General features: G+C 36.9%; 1 protein-coding gene across 8 annotated transcripts in view; it reads right to left on the reverse strand.

Annotated features, from left to right (window-relative positions):
- Nucleotides 1–3758: 3758 nt before the first annotated feature.
- Nucleotides 3759–25417, reverse strand: part of LOC137820355 (uncharacterized) — a 40556-nt gene continuing 18897 nt past the window's right edge. For 4 of the 8 annotated variants that reach the window (XM_090295218.1, XM_090295217.1, XM_090295216.1 and 1 more), the window contains one exon: nucleotides 17993–18680. In XM_090295218.1, the coding sequence (XP_090151344.1) occupies nucleotides 18669–18680 (12 nt within the window). In that variant the 3' untranslated portion in view covers nucleotides 17993–18668. Of the gene's footprint in view, nucleotides 3783–13351; nucleotides 13708–17992; nucleotides 18681–24337; nucleotides 24401–25417 lie in introns of those variants that run through there. The other 4 variants (XM_090295220.1, XM_090295221.1, XM_090295219.1 and 1 more) reach the window with 4 other exon arrangements.

Below are 25417 nucleotides of genomic sequence, written 5' to 3' on the forward strand. Positions count from 1 at the left end.
GTCTATTTATTGATTCAAACACTTATGATACCTTTGAAAAACCATTTCATGTGTTCAAATTGTGTTTTGATGTTTAATACTTGTTTTACAATCTAAAGTCTATTAATTGATTGAAACACCTATGATATCTTTGAAAAACAATATCATGTATTAAAATTGTGTTTTGATAGGTTTAATACTTCTTTCATTTGCATTCTAAGGTTTTATAACCTAGGAAACTATAAGAAAGTGAATGTTCTTTGTAATAATAGTTTAAAAGTATCTTAACTATTGAAAACAAGCGTATTATTTAACTAAATGTTTGCAACTTGTTCTTTTCGCTATTAATTGATTGAAAACACTTGTGATATCTTTGAAAACCAATTTCATGTGTTAAAATTGTGTTTTGATATGTTTAATATTTCTTGTACTATCTTAGTCTATTAATTGATTGAAACACTTATGAATATCTTTGAAAAACAATTTCATGTGTTAAAATTGTGTTTTTATATGTTTAATATACTTTTTACAATCTAAGGTCTATTAATTGATTCAAACACTTATGATACCTTTGAAAAATCATTTCATGTGTTCAAATTGTGTTTTGATATGTTTAATACTTCTTTTACAATCTAAGGTCTATTAATTGATTGAAACACCTATGATATCTTTGAAAAACAATTTCATGTGTTAAAATTGTGTTTTGATAGGTTTAATACTTCTTTCATTTTCATTCTAAGGTTTTATAACCTAGGAAACTATAAGAAAGTGAATGTTCTGTGTAATAATAGTTTAAAAGTATCTTAACTATTGAAAACAAGCGTATTACTTAACTAAATGTTTGCAACTTGTTCTTTTCGTTATTAATTGATTGAAAACACTTGTGATATCTTTGAAAACCAATTTCATGTGTTAAAATTGTGTTTTGATATGATTAATATTTCTTTTACAATCTTAGTTTATTAATTGATTGAAACACTGAATATCTTTGAAAAACAATTTCATGTGTTAAAATTGTGTTTTCATATGTTTAATATATTTTTTACAAGCCATAGCTTCTAGGAGGATCTTGCACATTACAAGCCATAACTTCCGCACCCATTTTCACATGATTCCAAGAAGAACTCCATGAATTTGCCATCAGGTACAACACTAGGGCTTAGGCTCTTTTGAACCCAACCTTTCTCCAACAAGTCTTGAACTTGTGACTCTATCTCCTTGGTTTCCTCGGGGTTAGTTCTATAAGTGGGCCTATTTGGAAGGCTTGCTCCCGGAATGAAGTCAATTTGATGTTCTATACCTCTAATGGGAGGGTGTCCAATAGGTCCCTCATTAGAGAATATATCTTCAAATTCACTTAAAAGTTTTTCTACTTGAGGAGGTAGACTCATGAGTTCATCACTTGTGGCAATGCATGCAAGTGTTCCTTTACAAAAGACTAGGCTTGGTTGTTCAATAAGAAGCAAATTTTCCAAGACGTTTTCAAAAGGCTTGTCTTGTTGAGCAACCTTGTGGGAAGGAACACTCTTCTCCCACGCCTTCCTATCCTTAAGGATTTTCTCTTTTTCTAGCACTTTTTTTTTTTTCCTCATCCCTCTTATGTTTCATTTGTATTTGGTCTTTTACCACTTGAGAATGTGATAAAGGACTAAGTACAAACTTCCTATGCTTATGGGTGAAGGAAATCTCGTTAGTGAGACCATCATGTAAGGTTTTTGTCAAATTGCCATGGTCTCCCTAATAAGATGTGGCAGGCTTCCATGGGTACTACATCACATAAAACCTTGTCTTTGTAGTTCCCTATGGAAAACTTGACTTCCACTTGCTTATCTACACTTAGTTCCCCATTTTCATTAATCCATTATAATTTGTAAGGTTTTGGGTGAGGAACTACTTGTAGTTTAAGCTTATCAACCATTCTAGCACTACAACAATTGCAACTAGATCCACTATCCACAATGAGGGAACATATATTTTCTAAAACATTACATCTTGTATGAAAGATGTTCTCCCTTTGTGTTTCCATGGATGTGCTAGGGTGATTGTTGAGGGTTCTCCTAATCATTAGCAATTCTCCCTCTAATGGAGCTACCCTCTCATCCTCTCCCCCTTCCTCTCTCTCACTAGGCTCATCCTCGCCACTAGTGTATTCATCTACCCCCTTTAAAAACAAAGTCCTTTGGTTTGGGCATTGTACTTGCACATGCCCTCTTTCATAGCATTTAAAGCACTTAACATCTCTAGCTCGGATGGGTGGGGTGGAGGTATCTTTTGCTAAGGGTTTGATAGCTTCCTTTGGTTTTTCTCTAGATGTGCTACCCTCCCTTCTATATTCTTTCTTGGGATAGAAGCTAGAGTATGAACTCACCCTTTGACTTGAAGTTTTGCGCAAAATTTGTTGTTCAACTTTAATGCAAGGTTGAACCAAGTCATTCAAGTCTTGGTAGGGAAAGAGTTCTACCCTATCTCTTATCTCAAGAGAAAGGCCACTAAGGAATCTAGCTATGGTGGTGTCCTCCTCTTCCTTAATGGATGCTCTCATCATGTAGAACTCCATTTTCTGCCTATACTCCTCTACACTCATATTTTTTTGTTGGAGTCTTTGGAGTTTGTCCATTAACTCCCTATGGTAGTATGAGGGTATATGTCGTAATGGCAGGTTCCCTATGAAGACGTCTTTCTCTTTGAAGAGAGGTCCACTAATACATGGCGTTCCCTTGGAAGCTAAGGGTGGCTAAGGGTACCTAGCGTTCTTCACTCACCCTATGGCAAGCAAAGAGTTGCTCTACTTTCATTTCCCAATCTAGGTAGATTTCTACATTCTCCTTACCATGGAAATGAGGTAGGTCTACCCTAACCTCCCTTGGGCCCTCTTGCTCCCTTTGTCTATTTCTTCTAGGGGGTGGTTGGTAATAGTCATTGATTCTAAGTTTTCCCTCCCCTAGAGACTCATTACTTTTAGAATGGGATGTATGAGTATGAGTTTTTTTTTTATTTTTGAGACTTCTCTTCCTTGGCTTTAGTCAACTCATTGATTTTAGTCTCATTCTCCAATTGTCTAAATGAAATCATTTGCACAGCTTGTGAAACTTCTTTCAAAAGAGTTTTTAAAGATTTTACTTCACTTTCAATAGACTTTGCAGAATGAGAAGAAGCAGACATGACTAGAGCTTTGTGTGTAGAAGTATTTTACTTTGAGAAAATTTAAGGAAGTCAAAGAAGGTAGTCTTCCAGGTAAGGGAGGTGAGTCACAGTGGACTACTTAAATACCAAGCCTTGCCTTAGCCAAAAACTATCCCTTAATGCCTTCACACAAAGTTTTCTCTTGGTAAACCACTTAAAACACAATTAAGTTGGAGAAATCAAAATTTTAATGCAAGAAAACAATGCAAACTAACTAATTAACCAAGCAAAAATTAACAAAGTTTTAAGCAATACAAGACAATTAAAAACGTAACTATCTAAAGCAAAGAGATGCAATTAAAACAATTAACAATTGCTAAACTAGATAGTTCTACACTAGTCGGTCCTAGGTGAGGCTTCTTAGACACTTGGAGCCCTTGAAGACACACTCACCGTCTAATCACGTAATTAAAGAAGTAATTAACAAAAGTTAAGTTGCAAAGAAAATAAATGAAACTCCCTTTGTTGATCTTTTTTTGCTATTGGCACTTCCTTTTGTCTCTTCTTTGTTGGGCCTTCCAATGTTTGTGGTGTTTTTGGTAGGTATTTGTTTTTGCACTTGCCTTTGTTCCTCTTAGAATTAGGGAATTAATTCTCCAATCCAGCACCTATCAAGCAAACTAGACCTCACTCAAGTCAAATTTCCACTCAAATAAGCACTAATTGATAATTAATCCACCACCAAATTTAGAGGCCAAAGAATTAAAGCAAGAAACAAATTAATTGGAAAAACAGTACCACACAAATGGAATTAAAATGTGACAACTAGAAAGAGTTCCAAAGAAATATTAGACAAACAAATAAAAGGTACTCAAAGAAAGGTAGGCACATAAGATGGATCCTAAGAATAGCACTAGAATTGATTTCAAAATAAAAAACAACACCACTGAAATAATTGTTGTGGGCCAGAGAGCGTGATTTTTTCCCTGATTTATGCTGAGTTGTGGTGACCTTGAAGGTGCATGAAAAGTGTGGAAAGAGGGGAGGTTCGGCCAGCCCCTTGGTAGATGGTGAAAGGAAGATTAAAACCTAGAAGCTAGGCAATGGGCAATGTATGGCACAAAAATGGTAGCATAACATCACTCAATTCAATCTTGCAAATACAAGTGATGGGCTTCTCCTTTTATAGGCTAAGGAGGCCGTAAATGTTAAGCTAATAGAAGATGAAATGCTAGCCAAATGAAATGGAAATGTGAGGCACATGGCCACATGGAGCACATGGTCGTTCCTAGTGGAGAACCTTCTAGAAAACGTGAGCAATCTAGGTTAAATCAAAAGGAGACAAGTTTATGCTTTCTAACACTACACTAACTACTAAGCCACCCCTAATGGGCCTTCATGTAGCATGTACAAGTTCCTTTCCCTTCCATCCGTTGCTTGACCCAAATGTGCGTGGAGATGCTTGGCCATGGACCTAGTGATAGGTCCTAGACGCTCCCTTTCTAGTCGCCCTTCATCTTGTGCTAGACGCTCCCCACATGGCTCTAAACGGTCTAGACTTGGCTCTTGTCTTCCATAGGGTGGTGAGCTTGGCCCTCCTCCATCAATAAATGACTATTATCAACCACCCCCTAGGAGGAATAGAAGAAAAGAGCAAGAAAGCCCAAGAGAGGTTAGGGTAGACCTACCTCATTTCCATGGCAAAGAAGATGTAGAAGTATAGGGAAATGAAGGTAGAGCAACTTTTTGTTTGCCATAGAGTGAGTGAAGAGAGGAAAGTACCCCTAGATGATGGAAGAGGGCCAAGCACACCCTTCCATGAAAGGCAAGAGCCAAGTCAAGAACGTCTAGACCCCAAGGCAAGAGCATCTAGACCATCCAAGACCTAGCTAGGAGCGTCCAAGACCAAGCTAGGAGCGTCTAAAGATCAAGCTAGGAGCGTCTAAAGATCAAGCTAGGAGCGTCTAATACCAAGCTAGGAGCGTCTAAGACCAAGCTAGGAGCATCTAAGACCAAGCTAGGAGCATTTAAGATCAAGCTAGGAGCGTCTAAGACCAAGCCAAGAGCGTCTAGAACAAGAAGACTTGGATCAAGCTATGAATGGAAAAAGGCCTAATAGCACATATTTCGTGAAGGCCCATCAAGTGTAGTTTAGCTTTAAATAAGGTGTAAATAGCATAACCATGTGGACAATTGTTTAATTTTCTGCACATTAGAATTAAGGAAGCATTAACCTTCATTAGCTAAAGGTTTCTAGAAGCCTTTACTAATAAAGGACCATGTGCACCCATGTGCCATGTGCACCCATGTGCTTCACATTCACATTTCATTTGGCTTACATTTGTGTAGCATTTAGGTCATCAAATCTGGTCCTCCTTAGCCTATAAAAGGAGGAGCCAACCTCATGTATTGCAAGTTTATTGTGAGTAAAGTTATGCTGCCATTTTGTGCCAAGCTTTGCTTCTTCCTAGAATTCTAGGCTCTAAACTTCACATCCTTCACCTTTCCTTGGGCTGGCCGAACCTCCCAATGTTCATACACACCATGCACCTTCAAGATCAACATCACTCTTAGGAGGATCTTGCACACACACATCCATGGCTTCCGCACCATCTCTTACATGATTCAAGAAGAACTTCATGAATTTGCCATCACTAGCCACTCTTAGTTTTCAAGGAAATGCTATGTATTGGTGGAAATCTTTAGAAAGAGATAGGCGTCTTGATGGAAGAGGGCCAAGCACAACCTTCCATGAAAGGCAAGAGCCAAGTCAGGAGCGTCTAAGACCAAGCTAGGAGAACCTAGGACAAGAAGGCCAAGCTAGGAGCGTCTAGGACAAAGAAGACTTGGATCAAGCTATGAATGGGAGAGTGGCATTGATGGCAAATTCATGGAGCTCTTCTCGGAATCATGATCAAGGGTGCGGAAGCTATGGATTGAAATGTGCAAGATCCTCCTAGGAGCTATGGTGATCTTGAAGGTGCATGATGTGTATGGAAAGAGGGAGGTTCGGCCAGCCCTATGGTAGGTGATGAAGATGAAGATTAGATCCTAGAAACTAGGGAAAAGCAATGTATGGCACAATGTTGGCAGCATAACATTACTCTCATTAATCTTGAAAATACAAGAGCTAGGCATCTCCTTTTATAGGCTAAGGAGGTCGTAAATCCTAAGCTAATTCCACATGAAATGTGAGCAAAATGAAATGTAAATGTGAGGCACATGGGCACATGGGTGCACATGGGTTCACATGGCTACCAAAACCGTCCCTTGATTAGTGAAGGCTTCTAGAAACCTTTGTTAATCAAGGTTAAATCCTCCTTAATTCTAATGTGCAGAAAAATAAACATTTGTCCACATGGCTATGCTATTTACACCCCAAATAAAGCTAAACTACACTTGTTGGGCCTTCACGGAATTTGTGCTAGTAAGCCACTCTCCCATTCATAGCTTTGATCCAAGTCTTCTTGTCCTAAACGCTCCTAGCTTGTCTTAGACGCTCCTAGCTTGGCCTTCTTGTCCTAAACGCTCCTAGCTTGGTCCTAGATGCTCCTAGCTTGGTCTTAGACGCTCCTAGCTTGATCTTAGACGTTCTTGACTTGGCTCTTGCTTTTCATGAAAGGTTGTGCTTGGCCCTCTTCCATCATCCCTTCCCTCTTGAAAAGGATTTGTCCTCAAAACCAATGCTTTTGCTTCTTAGGGGGATGGTTGTGGCTGGATGGTGTTCATCATCTCCTCCTTCTTGAGAAGATCTATCCTCATATTTGCAGACTTGATCTCGGATAGCAGCCTCTTGCTTCGTCAAGGTGTGTCCTCCCGGATCAAATGTCAATCTATGGGAATCTTGAAACAAAGCAAAGGAGTTAGTGTGAGCATTTGGAGAAAATTTAATTGTGTGAATTTGCCATTTTTGTTTTTCTTTTGTTTTTGGCAACTTCTCACAATGTTTCCCTTTTGATGGTTGTATGTGTCCTCTAATCCTCTTATGTTTTCTAAAATTTCCAATAGTAGTTACTTTTCCTTTAGGAGATGGTAACAACTTTAAAAGGGCAAGAGGACTATGTTCACATGCAACTTCAAATGGAGAAATATGAGTAATCTTGTGGACTACTCCATTGTATGCATGCTCAAAAGGAAAAGGATTCTTATCCCAAGAATTGTGGGTGTCCCTCATGATTTCGTGAAGCATAGAAGGAAAAGCTATGTTTTCAAATTTTGGAGCTCTATCCATCACTATTTTTGAAAATAAATCACGGAGGTTTGTCACTTTTCTTAGGAAGAGTTTATCCACATCCATGAAGAAGGAATCAAAACCTTTTGTTGTCCTAAGAAGCTCTAATATGAAATGTGTGTCTTCCCAAGCATCATTTACAAAAGGTGAAGGAGTATAGAGTTCTTGAGACTTTGCTTTAGGTGTAGATTGAAAACAAGAATTGTACCTAAAGTAATGTCTTTGAACCTCTTTTCTCATGGGTGACAAAAGTTTTCTCTTAAAAGCTCTAGAGTTTTATCAACTCTAATTTGGCCCATGAGTTCTCCTTCATGTAGACGTTTTCTCTCATGTGTAAAGAGAGTCTCGTTGGTACAACCATTGTTTATGAAAATTTGTACACTTTGCAATGGTTGTCTCAATAAGACATGACAAGTTGTTCTAGGCACTACTTCACACAAAAATTGGTTTTTGTAGATGCTTATAAATAACTTGACATTCTTTTGGGGATATCCTAACACATTTGAGAGATATTCTTTATCTATGCAAGCTTCTTTTAAAAACTCTTCTTTTGTGCTCATGCTTGCAAGTGTTCCTTTACAATAGGTAAGGCTAGGTTGTTCGACAAGAAGCATGTTTGCAAGGGTATTTTCAATGTGCTTGACTTGTTGAATGACCTTGTGGGAAGGAACACTCTTCTCCCACGCCTTTTGTTTTCCAAAAGTTTTATCTTTTTCTATTTTCCATCATCTCCTCCTTCGGGAAAAGATCTATCCTCAGATCTACAGACTTGATCTCGGATAGCAACCTTTTGCTTCGCCAAAGCTTGTCCTCCTGGATCAAACGTCCACCTATAGAAATAATCAAATAAGGCATAGGTGTTAGTTTGCAAATTAATTTTACTAGGTTGCCATTTTTGCTTTTCTTTTGGTTTTGGCAACCTTGGACAAAGTTTCTCTTTTAATGGTTGTGTGTGGTCTCTAATCATCTTATGTATTTTAAAAGGTTCATTTGTGGTTACTTTCTCTTTAGGCATAAATCCTATAGAAGATGGTAACAATTTAAAAGGAGAAAGATGATTGAACCCACACATAACTTTAAAAGTAGAAATATAAGTAGTTTTGTGAACTACTTTATGGTATGTTTGCTCACCTCTAGAGTTGTGTGTGCACTTCATGATTATTCTAGGCATAGTAGAAAGAGCTAGATTTTCAAATATATTTTGACCATGCGTTTGAGGATGATAAGAATTTAAAGTGTGCAATTTAGTTGCAAGTTTTCCAAAGGAAATCCTCAAATCATGGTTTGCGAAATTTGAAACTCTATTCAACACTATGCTTGAAGATAAACCATGAAGATGTATCACTTCTCTAGAGAAGAGTTTATCCATAACCATGAAGATTGAATCACAACCTTTTGTTGTCCTAGGGAGTTTTAATATGAAATTTATATCTTCCCAAGGATCATTTGCAAAAGGTGAAGGAGTATAGAGTTTATGAGACATTGCCTTGGGCGTAGTTTGAAAACAAGAATTGTACCTAAGGTAATGTCTTTGAACTTCTTTTCTCATGGGGGACAAAAGTTTTCCTTTTAAAAGCTCTAGAGTTTTATCAACTCTAATTTGTCCCATGAGTTCTCCTTCATGAAGACTCTTTCTCTTATGTGTAAGGATAGTCTCGTTGTGACAACTATTGTTTATAAGGATTTTTACACTTTGCAATGGTTGTCTCAATAAGACATGACAAGTTTCTTTAGGCCCTACTTCACATAAAAATTTGTTTTTGTAGATGCTTATAAAAAACTTGACATTCACTTGGTGATATCCTAGCACATATGAGAAATAATCTATTTCATTTTTATCTATGCAAGCTTCTTTTAAAGACTCTTCTTTTTCACTTAGGCTTGCAAGTGTTCCTTTACAAAAGGTAAGGCTTTGAGGTTGTTCAACAAGACACATATTTTCAAAGGTATTTTTAAATCTTTGGTCTTGTTGAATGACCTTGTGGGAAGGAACACTCTTCTCCCACGCCTTTTGTTCTTCAAGGGTCTTCTCATGCTTTTCTTTTTCTTCTTTTTCTTTAGCTTCCCTTTCGACTTCCCCTCTCTTCTTTTGTATTTTTCTTTCCTTTCTTTCTTTATGGGAAGCAAACAATTTTTCTACCCTCATTTCCCAATCTAGGAAAGCTTCTATATTTTCTTTTCCATGGAAATGGGGTTGTTCTACCCTAACCTCTCTTGGGTTTTCTTGTTCTTTTCTATCTCCTCTATGTCTTCTAGGGGGTGCTTGATAATAATCATTTACTCTAATGCTTCCCTCCCCAAAAGGATCATGATCTTTAGAGATATATGCACGAGAAGGTAATTTTTTTAGAATGTGAGACTTCTCATCCTTTGCTTTAGTCAAAACATTAAGTTTAGTCTCACTCTCCAATTGTCTATATGCAATTGATTGCACAGTTTGTGAAACTTCTTTCAAAAGAGTATTTAACGATTTTAATTCACTTCCAATAGACTTTGTAGAATGAGAAGAAGAAGACATGGCTAAAGCTTTGTGTATACAAGTATTTTACCTTGAGAAAACTTAGGAAAGTCAAAGAAAGTAGTTTTCCAGGTAAGGGAGGTGAGTCACAAAGGACTACTTAAATACCAAGCCTTTGCCTTAGCCAAAAACTATCCCTCAATGTCTTCACACAAAACTTTCTCTTAGTAAACCACTTAGAACACAATTAAGTTGAGAAATCAAATTTTCAATGAAAGAAAACAATGCAAGCTACTAATCAACAAAGCTAGTCGGTTTAACACAAACTTAACAAAATAACCATGCAAAGCGTCACTAACTAAGCAAAAGAAAAGGCAATTACAAACAAGTAACAATTACTAATCAAGAATGCTATACTATTCGGCCCTAGGTGAGGCTTCTTGGACACTTTGAGCCCTTGAAGACACACTCACCGTCTAAACGTAATTAACAAGGTAATTAACAATAAACCAAGTTGCAAAGGAAATAAGAGAACTCCCTTTGTTGATCCTCTTTTGGTTAGTGCACTTCCTTGTTGTCTTTGCTTGTTGATCTTTCAAGTGTTTGTAGTGTTTTCTCAAGAATGCTTGTTTCGGCTTTGACCTTGTCTTCTCCTTAGAATGATAGCCTTTAATACTCCAATTTCCAGCACCTAGCAAAGGGCTAAACCTTAACCAAATCAAGTTCCCATTCACATAAGCACCAAAGAAGAATTAAATTCCAGCACCCAAATTAGAGGTCAAAGAACAAAAGCAAGAAACAAATTTAATTGAATAAAACAGTACCACCAAAAGGATTTAGATTGTGACAACTAGAAAGAGAGTCAATTAAGTAAAGAAAACAAATAAAGGTACTCAATTAAAGGTTGGCACACAAAAGAATTCCTAAAGAAAAGCACTAGATTAGATGACCAAATAAAAAAAAACAGCACCACTGGAAAATGTTGTGGGCCAGAAAACGTGTTTGTTTCCCGATTTATGCTGATCTGTATTTTTGGAATTTGGCTTTGAAATTTGTTATGCAAGATATTCAGGATCTTATCTAAAATCTGGCTTTGGATTCACTCAAAACGGATGCACCATTTTTTTTTAATAAATTTTGCAAAATTGGTGTTCGGTTATGCCAACTGGAGCGCTTCAGACTTGCACTCTGATCTTAAAAGATTTATCATTTTTTTTCTGTTGCTTCTTTTGACCTAATTCTTTTTTTGTCTTTTCCATAACACTTTAAACTTGCATTTTCCAGAAAATCAGAATTTTCCTATGGGTGGAAATATTTTTCTGGGTTAAAACAGCCAAAACAAAGAAGGTGTAAACAGGGGAATCTGAAAACTGGAAACAAAAACAGCAAGATACCAAAGTTTAGACACAATGGAAATTTGTGAAATAGAATTGTGTATGATCTAAACACAATATGAACTCAAACTAAAAAATTAAAAGGCACCAAAGGAGCAAAGAACAGCAGATTCAAGCAAATAAAGAGACCCAAAATCAAGAAACAAATAAGCCAAATAAAAGGACTACTATGAATTGTTGACAATATGGATGAACATGACTTGACAAAACATGTATAGATTCAGAAAATTAAAGACTCAAAGCATAATATGAACCAAATAAGGAAAGCAAAAAAGGCTCAAAGCCTAAAAGAAAATAGTAACACAAAGGTGTATGGAATCCTATCACAAATTGCACAAGAACTTGTTCAAGATCAAATGAACAAGAGTGCTTCGGTTGGATCTTCCACAAAGTACACCAAGAACAAATTAAAATGTAAAAAACAGCAAGACAAGTAAGGAAAGTAAATGACAATATGAATAAAGAAGAACTAAAATTTAAAAGACAAGGAGCTACTCATCTTGAAGAACCAAAGCTCATGATACCAAATGATGGCATTTTCATGTGTTCTTCTTGAATCAAAGTAGAAAAAAGGTGCGGAAGCAATGGGTGAGATGATCAAGACCCTCCTAGGAGTTGTGTTGGCCTTGTAGGTGCATGATGAGTATGGTGTTTGAGTGGTTCGGCCAGCTCAAGGGAGAAAGTGAAAGGATTGAAGTTTAGAGCCTAGATTTCTAGAAGAAGTAAAGCTTGTGCACAAAAATGGCAGCATAACCTTACTCAATTAAACTTGAAAATACAAGGTGTAGGCTCCTCCTTTTATAGGCTAAGGAGGACCATAATGCAACCCTAATGCTAGCCAAATGAAATGTAAATGTGAAGCACATGGGTGCACAAATGAGCACATGGGGAGGGGTGTGTCTAGTTTTTATGCTCACCCCCCCCCCCCCCCCCCCCTCCATGGTCTTTCTAGAATGTTCACACAAATATGCTTTCTACACTACTCTAATTACTAAGCACCCCTAATGGGCCTTTATGTAACAATTACAAAGGTCTTCTCTTCCCAAAACCGTAGCTTTGACCCATATGTATGTGAAGCTAGACGGTCTAGAAGGAATCCTCATCATGGCCTAGACGCTCCTTATGTAGCCGCTCCTCATCATGGCCTAGACGCTCCTCTTCATGGGCTAGACGCTCCTTTTTGAGTCTAGACGCTCCTCATCATAGGCTAGACCGTCTAGTCTTGGAGGCTTGGCTTTCATCGTGTGGTGAGCTTGGGCCCTCCTCCATCACATGTTCTTTTGTTGGAGTCTTTGGAGCTGTCCATTAACTCCCTATGGTAGTAGGAAGGTATGTGGCGACGTCTTAGGGCTCCCCTAAGGTCATTCCAATATTCTATGGGAGGCTCCCTATGAAGACGTCGGTCTCTCTCTAGAGAGGTCCACCAATACATGGCATTGCTTTGGAAACTAAGGGTTGCTAAGGGTACCTTCCTTTCTTCACTCACCCTATGGCTAGCAAAGAGTTGCTCTACTTTCATCTCCCAATCTAGGTATACCTCTACATCTTCCTTACCATAGAAATGGGGTAGGTCTACCCTTACTTCCCTTGGGCTCTCTTCCTCTCTTCTTCTAGTTCTCCTAGGGGGTGGTTGGTAGTAATCATGGATTCTAAGGCTCCCCTCCCCTAGAGACTCATTACTTTTAGATGCATGAGTATGAGATTTTTTTGATTTTTGTGACTTCTCTTCTTGGGCTTTAGCCAACTCATTAATTTTAGTCTCATTCTCCAATTGTCTAAAAGAAATCATTTGCACAGCTTGTGAAACTTCTTTCAAAAGAATTTTTATAGATTTTACTTTACTTTCAATAGACTTTGGAGAGTTAGGAGAAGAAGACATGGCTAAAGCTTTGTGTATACAAGTATTTTACCTTGAGAAAATTTAGGAAAGTCAAAGAAGGTAGTTTTCCAGGTAAGGGAGGTGAGTCACAAAGGACTACTTAAATACCAAGCATTTGCCTTAGCCAAAAACTATCCCTCAATGTCTTCACACAAAGCTTTCTCTTAGTAAACCACTTAGAACACAATTAAGTTGAGAAATCAATTTTAATGCAAGAAAACAATGCAAGCTAACTAATTAACCAAGAAAGACGAATTAGCAAAACTTAAACAAGGCAACACAAGTGAAAAGCGTAGCTAATTAAGCAAGGAAATGCAATTAAAAACAATTAACAATTACTAATTAGAAAACTCTACACTAATCGGCCCTAGGTGAGGCTTCTTGGACACTTGGAGCCCTTGAAGACACGCTCACCGTCTAATCACGTAATTAAAGAAGTAATTAACACAAGTTAAGTTGCAAAGAAAATTAAGAAAACTCCCTTTGTTGATCTTTTTTTGCTATTGGCACTTCCTTGGTTGTGTTTTCTTGTTGGGCCCTCCAAGTGTTTGTGGTGTTTTGAGAAGTATTTGTTTCTGCCTTTGCTTTTGTTCCTCTTAGAATTAAGGACTTAATTCTCCAATTCCAGCACCTATCAAGAAGACTAGACCTTACTCAAGTCAAATTTCCACTCAAATAAGCACCAATTGAGAATGAATTCCAACACCAGACCTTACTCAAGTCAAATTTCCACTCAAATAAGCACCAATTGAGAATGAATTCCAACACCAAATTTAGAGGCCAAAGAATTAAAGCAAGAAACAATTTAATTGGAAAAAACATTACCACACAAATGGAGTTAGATTGTGATAACTAAAAAGAGTTCCAAGAATATTAGACAAGCAAATAAAGGTACTCAAATAAAGGTAGGCACACAAAATGAATCCTAAGAATAGCACTAGAATAGATTTCAAAATAAAAAACAGCACCACTGAAAACATTGTTGTGGGCCAGAGAACGTGATTTTCCCCGATTTATGCTGAGCTGCCCCTTTAAGATTTGCTTCTGAAAATTTATATGCAAAATATTCAAGATCTTAACTAAATTCTAGCTTTGGTTTCACTCCAAACGCATGAACCATTTTTTTTTTAATAAATTTTTCAAATTCAGTTACGCCAACTGTAGCGCCCAGATTTGCACACTGTTTTTAAAATATTTATCATTTTTTTTCTATTGACTCTTTTGAGCTGATTCTTTTTTTGTCTTTTCTGTAACATCTCAATCTTGCATAATCCAGAGAATCAAAAATTTCCTATGTAGGGAAATAATTTTCTTAAACAAAACAGCCAGCATAGAGTTATGTAAAACATGAGATTCTGTAAAAACTGAAAAAAAACAGCAAGAGACCAAATGATACACACAATGGAATTGATGAAACGGAATTTGTGTAGATCTAAACACAAATATGAACTCAAACTAAAAATAAAAGGCACCAAAAGATCAAAACACAGCAGATTCAAAACAAATATTTAGACCAAAATCAAGAAACAAATAAGCCAAACAAAATACTACTTATGATTTGATGACATTTTGGAAAAACATGACTAGACAAAACACATATAGATTCAGAAATTAAAAGACTCAAAGAGCATAAAATGAACCAAATAAAATTGTAATAAAGACTCAAATACCTAAAATAAAAACAGCAACTCAAAGGTGTATGCAATCCTACCAAAAATTGCACAAGGATTGCTCAAGATCAATTAAACAAAGTGCACCGATTGGATTTTCCAAATAGCACACCAAAACAAAGTAAAAAATTAAAAACAGCAAGACAAGTATGAAAACAAGATGAACAAATAAAGAAGAACTCAAAATGAAAATTATCAAGAACTACTCATCTTTGAAGAACCTATGCTCATGATACCAAATGATGGCAAATTCATGGAGCTTTTCTCGGAATCATGATCAAGGGTGCGGAAGCTATGGATTGAAATGTGCAAGATCCTCCTAGGAGCTATGGTGATCTTGAAGGTGCATGATGTGTATGGAAAGAGGGAGGTTTGGCCAGCCCTATGGTAGGTGATGAAGATGAAGATTAGATCCTAGAAACTAGGGAAAAGCAATGTATGGCACAATGTTGGCAGCATAACATTACTCTCATTAATCTTGAAAATACAAGAGCTAGCACCTCCTTTTATAGGCTAAGGAGGCCGTAAATCCTAAGCTAATTCCACATGAAATGTGAGCAAAATGAAATGTAAATGTGAGGCACATGGAGCACATGGGTGCACATGGGTTCACATGGCTACCAAAACCGTCCCTTGATTAGTGAAGGCTTCTAGAAATCTTTGCTAATCAAGGTTAACTCCTCCTTAATTCTAATGTGCATAAAAATAAACATTTGTCCACATGGCTACGCTATTTACATCCCAAATAAAGTTAAACTACACTTGTTAGGCCTTCACGGAATTTGTGCTAGTAAGCCACTCTCCCATTCATAGCTTTGATCCAAGTCTTCTTGTCCTAGACGCTCCTAGCTTGTCTTAGACGCTCCTAGCTTGGCCTTCTTGTCCTAGACGCTCCTAGCTTGGTCCTAGATGCTCCTAGCTTGGTCTTAGACGCTCCTAGCTTGATCTTGGACGTTCTTGACTTGGCTCTTGCTTTTCATGAAAGGTTGTGCTTGGCCCTCTTCCATCAGGCATACTAGCACATATTCCGTGAAGGCCCATCAAGTGTAGCTTAGCTTTAATTGGGGTGTAAATAGCATAGCCATATGGACAAATGTTTATTTTTCTGCACATTAGAATTAAGGATGAGTTAACCTTGATTAGCTAAAGGTTTCTAGAAGCCTCCACTAATCAAGGGACGGTTTTGTGAAGCCATGTGCTCCATGTGCCCATGTGCCTCACATTTCCATTTCATTTGGCTTACATTTCATCTTCTCTTAACATTTACGGCCTCCTTAGCCTATAAAAGGAGAAGCCTATCACTTGTATTTGCAAGATTAATGAGAGTAATGTTATGCTGTCAATTTAGTGTCATACATTGCCTTTGCCTAGTTTCTAGGACCTAATATTCTCTTCACCACTTCACCATTTACCAAGAGGGTTGGCCGAACCTCCCTTTTTCCATACACTTCATGCACCTTCAAGGTCACCACAACTCCTAGGAGGACCTTGTCCATCTCAAACCATAGCTTCCGCACCATATTCACAAACATCCAAGAAGAGCTCTATGAGAATGCCATCATTTGGTATCATGAGCATAGGTTCTTCAAAGATGAGTAGTTCTTGGTCATTTTCATTTTGAGTTCTTCTTTAATCCGTGTTATTCTTTACATTCCATATTGTCTTGCTGTTTTTTTTATTTTTGCTTTGAGTTGGTGTGCTGTTTGGAAATTCCAATCGGTGCATCTTGTTCAATTGATCTTGAGCAATCCTTGTGCAATTTTTGGTAGGATTCCATACACTTTGTGTTGCTGTTTTTTTTATTTTAGGTATTTGAATCCTTATTGCAATTTTATTTGGTTCATTTTATGCTCTTTGAGTCTTTTAATTTCTGAATCTATATGTGTTTTGTCTAGTCATGTTTTTCCAAAATGTCATCAAATCATACTAGTACTTTGTTTGGCTTATTTGTTTCTTGATTTTTGTCTAAATGTTTGTTTTGAATCTGCTGTGTATTTGATCCTTTTATTTTTAGCTTAAGTTCATATTTTTGTTTAGATCTACACAAATTCCTTTTCACCAATTCCATTATGTTTTTCTTTTGGTATCTTGCTGTTTTTTTTCCAGATTTTATAGAATCCCTTGTTTTACATAACTCTGTATTGACTGTTTTGCTTAAGAAAATTATTTTCCCACATAGGAAATTTCTGATCCTCTGGATTATGCAAGATTGAGGTGTTACAGAAAAGAGAAAAAAAGAATCAGTTCAAAAGAATCAATAGGAAAAAATGATAAATATTATAAAAACAGTGTGCAAATCTGGCGCTACAGTTGGCGTAACTGAACACTGATTTTAGAAAATTTATTAAAAAAAATGGTTCATGCTTTTGGAGTGAAACCAACGCTAGAATTTAGTTAAGATCTAGAATTATTGGCATATAAATTTTCAGAAACAAATCTTAAAAGGACAGCTCAGCATAAATCGGGGAAAATCACGCTCTCTGGCCCACAACAATTTTTCAGTGGTGCTGTTTTTGATTTTGAAATCAATTCTAATGTTATTCTTAGGATCAATTTTGTATGCCTACCTTTCTTTGAGTACCTTTATTTGTTTGTCTAATATTTCTTTGGAACTCTTTCTAGTTGTTGATGGAGGAGGGCTCAAGCTCACTACACTATGAAAGCCAAGCTTCCAAGGCTAGACGGTCTAGCCTATGATGAGGAGCGTCTAGACTCAAAGAGGAGCGTCTAGCCTATGATAAGGAGCGTCTAGGCCATGATGAGGAGCGGCTACATAAGGAGCATCAAGGAAGAGTCCTAGACCGTCTAGCTTCACATACACATGGGACAAGCTACGGTTGTGAAGAGAAGGCCTTGTGCAAGTTACATGGAGGCCCATTAGGGGTGCTTAGTAATTAGAGTAGTGTAGAAAGCATAAATGAGTGAACATTCTAGAATCTCTTTAGCTTGGCCGGTCATGAGCACATGTGCCATGTGCTTGGTGATTTGCATTTCATTTGGCTAGCATTAGGGTTGCATTATGGTCCTCCTTAGCCTATAAAAGGAGGAGCCTACTGATGGCATTTCATGAAGGTCTTCTTGAATCATGTAAGGAAAAGTGGTGCGGAAGCTATGAATGTGTGTGAGCAAGACCCTCCTAAGAGTGGTGTTGATCTTGAAGGTGCATGATATGTATGAAGCTAGGGAGGTTCGGCCAACCCAAGGAGAGGTGAAGGAGATGAAGTTTAGAGCCTAGAATTCTAGGAAGAAGCAAAGTTTGGCACAAAATGGCAGCATAACTTTACTCACAATAAACTAGAAAATACAAGGTGTAGGCTCCTCCTTTTATAGGCTAAGGAGGACCATAATGCAACCCTAATGCCATCCAAATGAAATGTAAATGTGAAACACATGGGTGCACATGGCACATGGGTGCACAAATGAGCACATGGGGAGGGGTGTGTCTAGTTTTTATGCCCACCCCCTCCATGGGCTTTCTAGACCGGCCTTGGTAAATTTAAAGGTTTTTTTAGAAACTCTAAGTTTACCTAGGTTGGTGTTTTAGGTGCCAAAATTAATTCTAAGAAAATTACAAATAAAGTTCCTATGCTAATTTTGACAAGAAATTAAAGTCTACTCTACACTAGAGTTTATGGCATTTGAACATGTAAAAGAACGTCTTCTTGGATCCTCTTGGCCATAACTCTATGGTTGGCCCAAATCTACCCTTTGGTGGGCTTGCATGTGGGCTTGTGCTTGGGCCTCTTCCATCATCCCCTCCCTCTTGAAAAGGATTTGTCCTCAAATCCATTGCTTCTTCTTCTTCATGGCTAGGGGATGGTTGTGGCTGGATGGTGTCCATCATCTCCTCCTTCTTTGAGAAGATCTATCCTCAGATCTTCAGACTTGATCTCGGATACCAGCCTCTTGCTTCACCAAAGCTTGTCCTCCTGGGTCAAACGTCCACCTATAGAAATAATCAAATAAGGCATAGGTGTTAGTTTGCAAATTAATTTTACTAGGTTGCCATTTTTGTTTTTCTTTTGGTTTTGGCAACCTTTGGACAAAGTTTCTCTTTTAATGGTTGTGTGTGGTCTCTAATCATCTTATGTATTTTAAAAGGTTCATTTGTGGTTACTTTCTCTTTAGGCATAAATCCTATAGAAAATGGTAACAACTTAAAAGGAGAAAGATGATTAAACCCACACATAACTTTAAAAGTAGAAATATCATGCAAGAATTTAAAGTGTGCAATTTAGTTGCAAGTTTTCCAAAGGAAATCCTCAAATCATGGTTTGCGAAATTTGGAACTTTATTCAACACTATGCTTGAAGATAAACCATGAAGATGTATGACTTCTCTAGAGAAGAGTTTATCCATAACCATGAAGATTGAATCACAACCTTTTGTTATCCTAGGGAGTTTTAATATGAAATTTATATCTTCCCAAGGATCATTTGCAAAAGGTGAAGGAGTATAGAGTTCATGAGACATTGCCTTGGGTGTAGTTTGAAAACAAGAATTGTACCTAAGGTAATGTCTTTGAACTTCTTTTCTCATGGGGGACAAAAGTTTTCCTTTTAAAAGCTCTAGAGTTTTATCAACTCTAATTTGTCCCATGAGTTCTCCTTCATGAAGACTCTTTCTCTTATGTGTAAGGATAGTCTCGTTGTGACAACCATTGTTTATAAGGATTTGTACACTTTGCAATGGTTGTCTCAATAAGACATGACAAGTTTCTTTAGGCCCTACTTCACATAAAAATTTGTTTTACTAGATGCTTATAAAAAACTTGACATTCACTTGGTGATATCCTAGCACATATGAGAAATAATCTATTTCATTTTTATCTATGCAAGCTTCTTTTAAAGACTCTTCTTTTTCACTTAGGCTTGCAAGTGTTCCTTTACAAAAGGTAAGGCTTTGAGGTTGTTCAGCAAGACACATATTTTCAAAGGTATTTTTAAATCTTTGGTCTTGTTGAATGACCTTGTGGGAAGGAACACTCTTCTCCCACGCCTTTTGTTCTTCAAGGGTCTTCTCATGCTTTTTTTTTTCTTCTTTTTCGTTAGCTTCCCTTTCGACTTCCCCTCTCTTCTTTTGTATTTTTCTTTCCTTTCTTTCTTTATGGGAAGTAAACAATTTTTCTACCCTCATTTCCCAATCTAGGCAAGCTTCTATATTTTCTTTTCCATGGAAATGGGGTTGTTCTACCCTAACCTCTCTTGGGTTTTCTTGTTCTTTTCTATCTCCTCTATGTCTTTTAGGGGGTGCTTGATAATAATCATTTACTCTAATGCTTCCCTCCCCAAAAGGATCATGATCTTTAGAGATATATGCACGAGAAGGTAATTTTTTTAGAATGTGAGACTTCTCATCCTTTGCTTTAGTCAAAACATTAAGTTTAGTCTCACTCTCCAATTGTCTATATGCAATTGATTGCACAGTTTGTGAAACTTCTTTTAAAAGAGTTTTTAAAGATTTTAATTCACTTCCAATAGACTTTGTAGAATGAGAAGAAGAAGACATGGCTAAAGCTTTGTGTATACAAGTATTTTTACCTTGAGAGAACTTAGGAAAGTCAAAGAAGGTAGTTTTCCAGGTAAAGAAGGTGAGTCACAAAGGACTACTTAAATACCAAGTCTTTGCCTTAGCCAAAAACTATCCCCCAATGTCTTCACACAAAGCTTTCTCTTAGTAAACTACTTAGAACACAATTAAGTTGAGAAATCAATTTTTTTTTCAATGCAAGAAAACAATGTATGCTAACTAATTAACAAAGCTAGACGGTTTTAACAAAGCTTAAAACAACCACACATACAAAGCGTTACTAACTAAGCAAAAGAAAAGGCAATTACAAACAATTAACAATTGCTAATTAAGAATTCTATACTAGTCGGCCGTAGGTGAGGCTTCTTGGACACTTGGAGCCCTTGAAGACACACTCACCGTCTAAAACGTAATTAAGAGGTAATTAACACAAATTAAGTTGCAAGGAAATTAAGAAAACTCCCTTTGTTGAAACTCTCTGGAAATATGGATGAACATGACTTGACAAAACATGTATAGATTCAAAAAATTAAAGACTCAAAGCATAATATTAACCAAAATAATGAAAGCAATAAAGACTCAAAGCCTAAAAGAAAATAGCAACACAAAGGTGTATGGAATCCTATCACAAATTGCACAAGAACTTGTTCAAGATCAAATGAACAAGAGTGCTTCGGTTGGATCGTCCACAAAGCACACCAAGAACAAATTAAAATGTAAAAAACAGAAAGACAAGTAAGGAAAGTAAATGACAATATGAAATAAAGAAGAACTAAAATTTAAAAGACAAGGAGCTACTCATCTTGAAGAACCAAAGCTCATGATACCAAATGATGGCATTTTCATGAAGTTCTTCTTGAATCAATGTAGAGTATGGGGCGGAAGCAATGAATGAGAGTGAGCAAGATCCTCCTAAGAGTGGTGTTGATCTTGTAGGTGCATGATAAGTGTGGGTATTGAGTGGTTCGGCCAGCTCAAGGGAAAAGATGAAGGAATTGAAGTTTAGAGCCTAGGATTCTAGGGAGAAGCAAAGTTGAGCACAAATTAACAGCATAACTTTACTCACAATAAACTTGAAAATACAAGGTGTAGGCTCCTCCTTTTATAGGCTAAGGAGGACCATAATGCAATCCTAATGCTAGCCAAATGAAATGTAAATGTGAAGCACATGGGTGCACATGGCACATGGGTGCACAAATGAGCACATGGTGATGGAGGAGGGCCCAAGCTCACCACACGATGAAAGCCAAGCCTCCAAGACTAGACGGTCTAGCCTATGATGAGGAGCGTCTAGACTCAAAAAGGAGCGTCTAGGCCATGATGAGGATTCCTTCTAGACCGTCTAGCTTCACATACACATGGGTCAAAGCTACGGTTTTGGGAAGAGAAGACCTTTGTAATTGTTACATAAAGGCCCATTAGGGGTGCTTAGTAATTAGAGTAGTGTAGAAAGCATATTTGTGTGAACATTCTAGAAAGACCATGGAGGGGGGGGTGAGCATAAAAACTAGACACACCCCTCCCCATGTGCTCATTTGTGCACCCATGTGCCATGTGCACCCATGTGCTTCACATTTACATTTCATTTGGCTAGCATTAGGATTGCATTATGGTCCTCCTTAGCCTATAAAAGGAGGAGCCTACACCTTGTATTTTCAAGTTTATTGTGAGTAAGGTTATGCTGCCATTTTTGTGCACAAGCTTTACTTCTCCTAGAAATCTAGGCTCTAAACTTCAATCCTTTCACCTTCTCCCTTGAGCTGGCCGAACCACTCAAACACCATACCCATCATGCACCTACAAGGCCAACACAACTCCTAGGAGGGTCTTGATCATCTCACCCATTGCTTCCGCACCTTATTTTCTACTTTGATTCAAGAAGAACACATGAAAATGTCATCATTTGGTATCAGAGCTTTTGGTTCTTCAAGATGAGTAGCTTGGTCTTTTAAATTTTCAGTTCTTCTTTACTTCATATTGTCATTTAAATTCCATACTTGTCTTGCTGTTTTTTTACTTTTTAAATTGTTCTTGGTGTGCTTATGGAAGATCCAACCGAAGCACAATTGTTCAATTGATCTTGAACAAATTCTGTGCAGCTTGTGATAGGATTCCTTACACCATTGAGTGGCTGTTTTCTTTTAGGAATTTGAGTCCTTATTGCTTTCTTAATTTTGCTTCGTTTTATGCTTTGAGTCTTTATTTTCTGAATCTATAAATGTTGTGTCAAGTCATGTGAATCCATATTTGTCAACAATTCTTAGTAGTCCTATTATTGGCTTGATTGTTTCTTGCTTTTGGGTCTCTTTAAATTGTTTGAATCTGCTGTTCTTTGATCCTTTGGTGCCTTTTTTATTTTTAGTTTGAGTTCATAATTGTGTCTTAGTTCTTACACAATTTCCGTTCTTACAATTCCATTGTGTTAAATTTTGGTTATCTTGCTGTTTTTCCAGTTTTCCAGAATTCCCCTGTTTCATCTCTCTGTTCTGGCTGTTTTTGTTTCAAAAAAATATTTCCACTCATAGGAAATTTGTGATTCTCTGGAAAATGCAAGTTTGAAGTGTTACAAAAAGGACAAAAAAAAGAATTAGGTCAAAAGAAGCAACAGAAAAAAAATGATAAATCTTTTAAGATCAGAGTGCAAATCTGAAGCGCTCCAGCTGGCCTAACTGAACACCAATTTTGTAAAATTTATTAAAAAAAAATGGTGCATCCGTTTTGAGTGAATCCAAAGCCAGATTTTAGATAAGATCCTGAATATCTTGCATAACAAATTTCAGAGCCAAATTCCAAAATTACAGATCAGCATAAATCGGGGAACAAACACGTTTTCTGGCCCACAACATTTTCCAGTGGTGCTGTTTTTTATTTGGTCATCTAATCTAGTGCTTTTCTTTAGGAATTCTTTTTGTGTGCCAACCTTTATTTGAGTACCTTTAATTGTTTGCTTTAATTTCTTGAATCTCTTTCTAAGTTGTCATATTATAAATCCTTTTGGTGGTACTGTTTTCTTTCAAATTTGTTTCTTGCTTTTGTTCCTTGAGCTCTCTTTTTGGGTGCTGGAATTTAATTTCTCCCTTGGTGCTTATGTGCATGGAATTTGACTTGGTTTAAGGTTTAGCCCTTGTGAATAGGTGCTGGAAATTGGAGAATTAAAGCCAACATTCTAAGGAGGAGACAAAGCCAAAGCCGAAACAAGCATTCTTGAGAAAACACTACAAACACTTGGAAGATCAACAAGTAAAGACAACAAGGAAGTGCACTAACCAAAAGAGGATCAACAAAGGGAGTTCTCTTATTTCCTTTGCAACTTGGTTTATTGTTAATTACCTTGTTAATTACGTTTAGACGGTGAGTGTGTCTTCAAGGGCTCAAAGTGTCCAAGAAGTCTCACCTAGGGCCGAATAGTATAGCATTCTTGATTAGTAGTTGTTACTTGTTTGTAATTTGCCTTTTCTTTTGCTTAGTTAGTGACGCTTTGCATGGTTATTTTGTTAAGTTTGTGTTAAACCGACTAGCTTTGTTGATTAGTAGCTCGCATTGTTTTCTTTCATTGAAAATTTGATTTCTCAACTTAATTGTGTTCTAAGTGGTTTACTAAGAGAAAGTTTTGTGTGAAGACATTGAGGGATAGTTTTTGTTAAGTTTGTGTTAAACCGACTAGCTTTGTTGATTAGTAGCTTGCATTGTTTTCTTTCATTGAAAATTTGATTTCTCAACTTAATTGTGTTCTAAGTGGTTTACTAAGAGAAAGTTTTGTGTGAAGACATTGAGGGATAGTTTTTGGCTAAGGCAAAGGCTTGGTATTTAAGTAGTCCTTTGTGACTCACCTCCCTTACCTGGAAAACTACCTTCTTTGACTTTCCTAAGTTTTCTCAAGGTAAAATACTTGTATACACAAAGCTTTAGCCATGTCTTCTTCTTCTCATTCTACAAAGTCTATTGGAAGTGAATTAAAATCTTTAAAAACTCTTTTGAAAGAAGTTTCACAAACTGTGCACTTCCTTGTTGTCTTTGATTGTTGATCTTCCAAGTGTTTGTAGTGTTTATTTCAAGAATGTTTATTTCGGCTTTGACCTTGTCTTCTCCTTAGAATGATGGCCTTTAATCCTCCAATTTCCAGCACCTAGCAAAGGGCTAAACTTTAACCAAATCAAGTTCCCATTCACATAAGCACCGAAGAAGAATTAAATTCCAGCACCCAAATTAGAGATCAAAGAACAAAAGCAAGAAACAAATTTAATTGAATAAAACAATACCACCAAAAGGATTTAGATTGTGACAACTAGAAAGAGAATCAAGTAATTAAAGCAAACAAATAAAGGTACTCAATTAAAGGTTGGCACACAAAAGAATTCCTAAAGAAAAGCACTAGATTAGATGACCAAATAAAAAAACAGCACCACTGGAAAATGTTGTGGGCCAGAAAACGTGTTTGTTCCCCGATTTATGCTGATCTGTATTTTTGGAATTTGGCTCTGAAATTTGTTATGCAAGATATTCAGGATCTTATCTAAAATCTGGCTTTGGATTCACTCAAAACGGATACACCATTTTTTTTTAATAAATTTTGCAAAATTGGTGTTCGGTTAGGCCAGCTGGAGCGCTTCAGATTTGCACTCTGATCTTAAAAGATTTATCATTTTTTTTCTGTTGCTTCTTTTGACCTAATTCTTTTTTTTGTCCTTTCTATAACACTTTAAACTTGCATTTTCCAGAGAATCAAAATTTTCCTATGGGTGGAAATATTTTTCTGGATTAAAACAGCCAAAACAGAAAAGGTGAAAACAGGGGAATCTGAAAACTGGAAACAAAAACAGCAAGATACCAAAGTTTAGACACAATGGAAATTTGTGAAATAGAATTGTGTAGGATCTAAACACAATATGAACTCAAACTAAAAATTAAAAAGGCACCAAAGGAGCAAAGAACAGCAGATTCAAGCAAATAAAAAGACCCAAAATCAAGAAACAATTAAGCCAAATAAAAGGACTACTATGAATTGTTGACAATATGGATGAACATGACTTGACAAAACATGTATAGATTCAGAAAATTAAAGACTCAAAGCATAATATTAACCAAAATAATGAAAGCAATAAAGACTCAAAGCCTAAAAGAAAATAGCAACACAAAGGTGTATGGAATCCTATC

The sequence above is a fragment of the Phaseolus vulgaris genome, chromosome 9, assembly GCF_051622355.1.
Source record: "Phaseolus vulgaris cultivar YP4 chromosome 9, ASM5162235v1, whole genome shotgun sequence".
In the NCBI taxonomy this organism is placed as follows: Eukaryota; Viridiplantae; Streptophyta; class Magnoliopsida; order Fabales; family Fabaceae; genus Phaseolus; species Phaseolus vulgaris.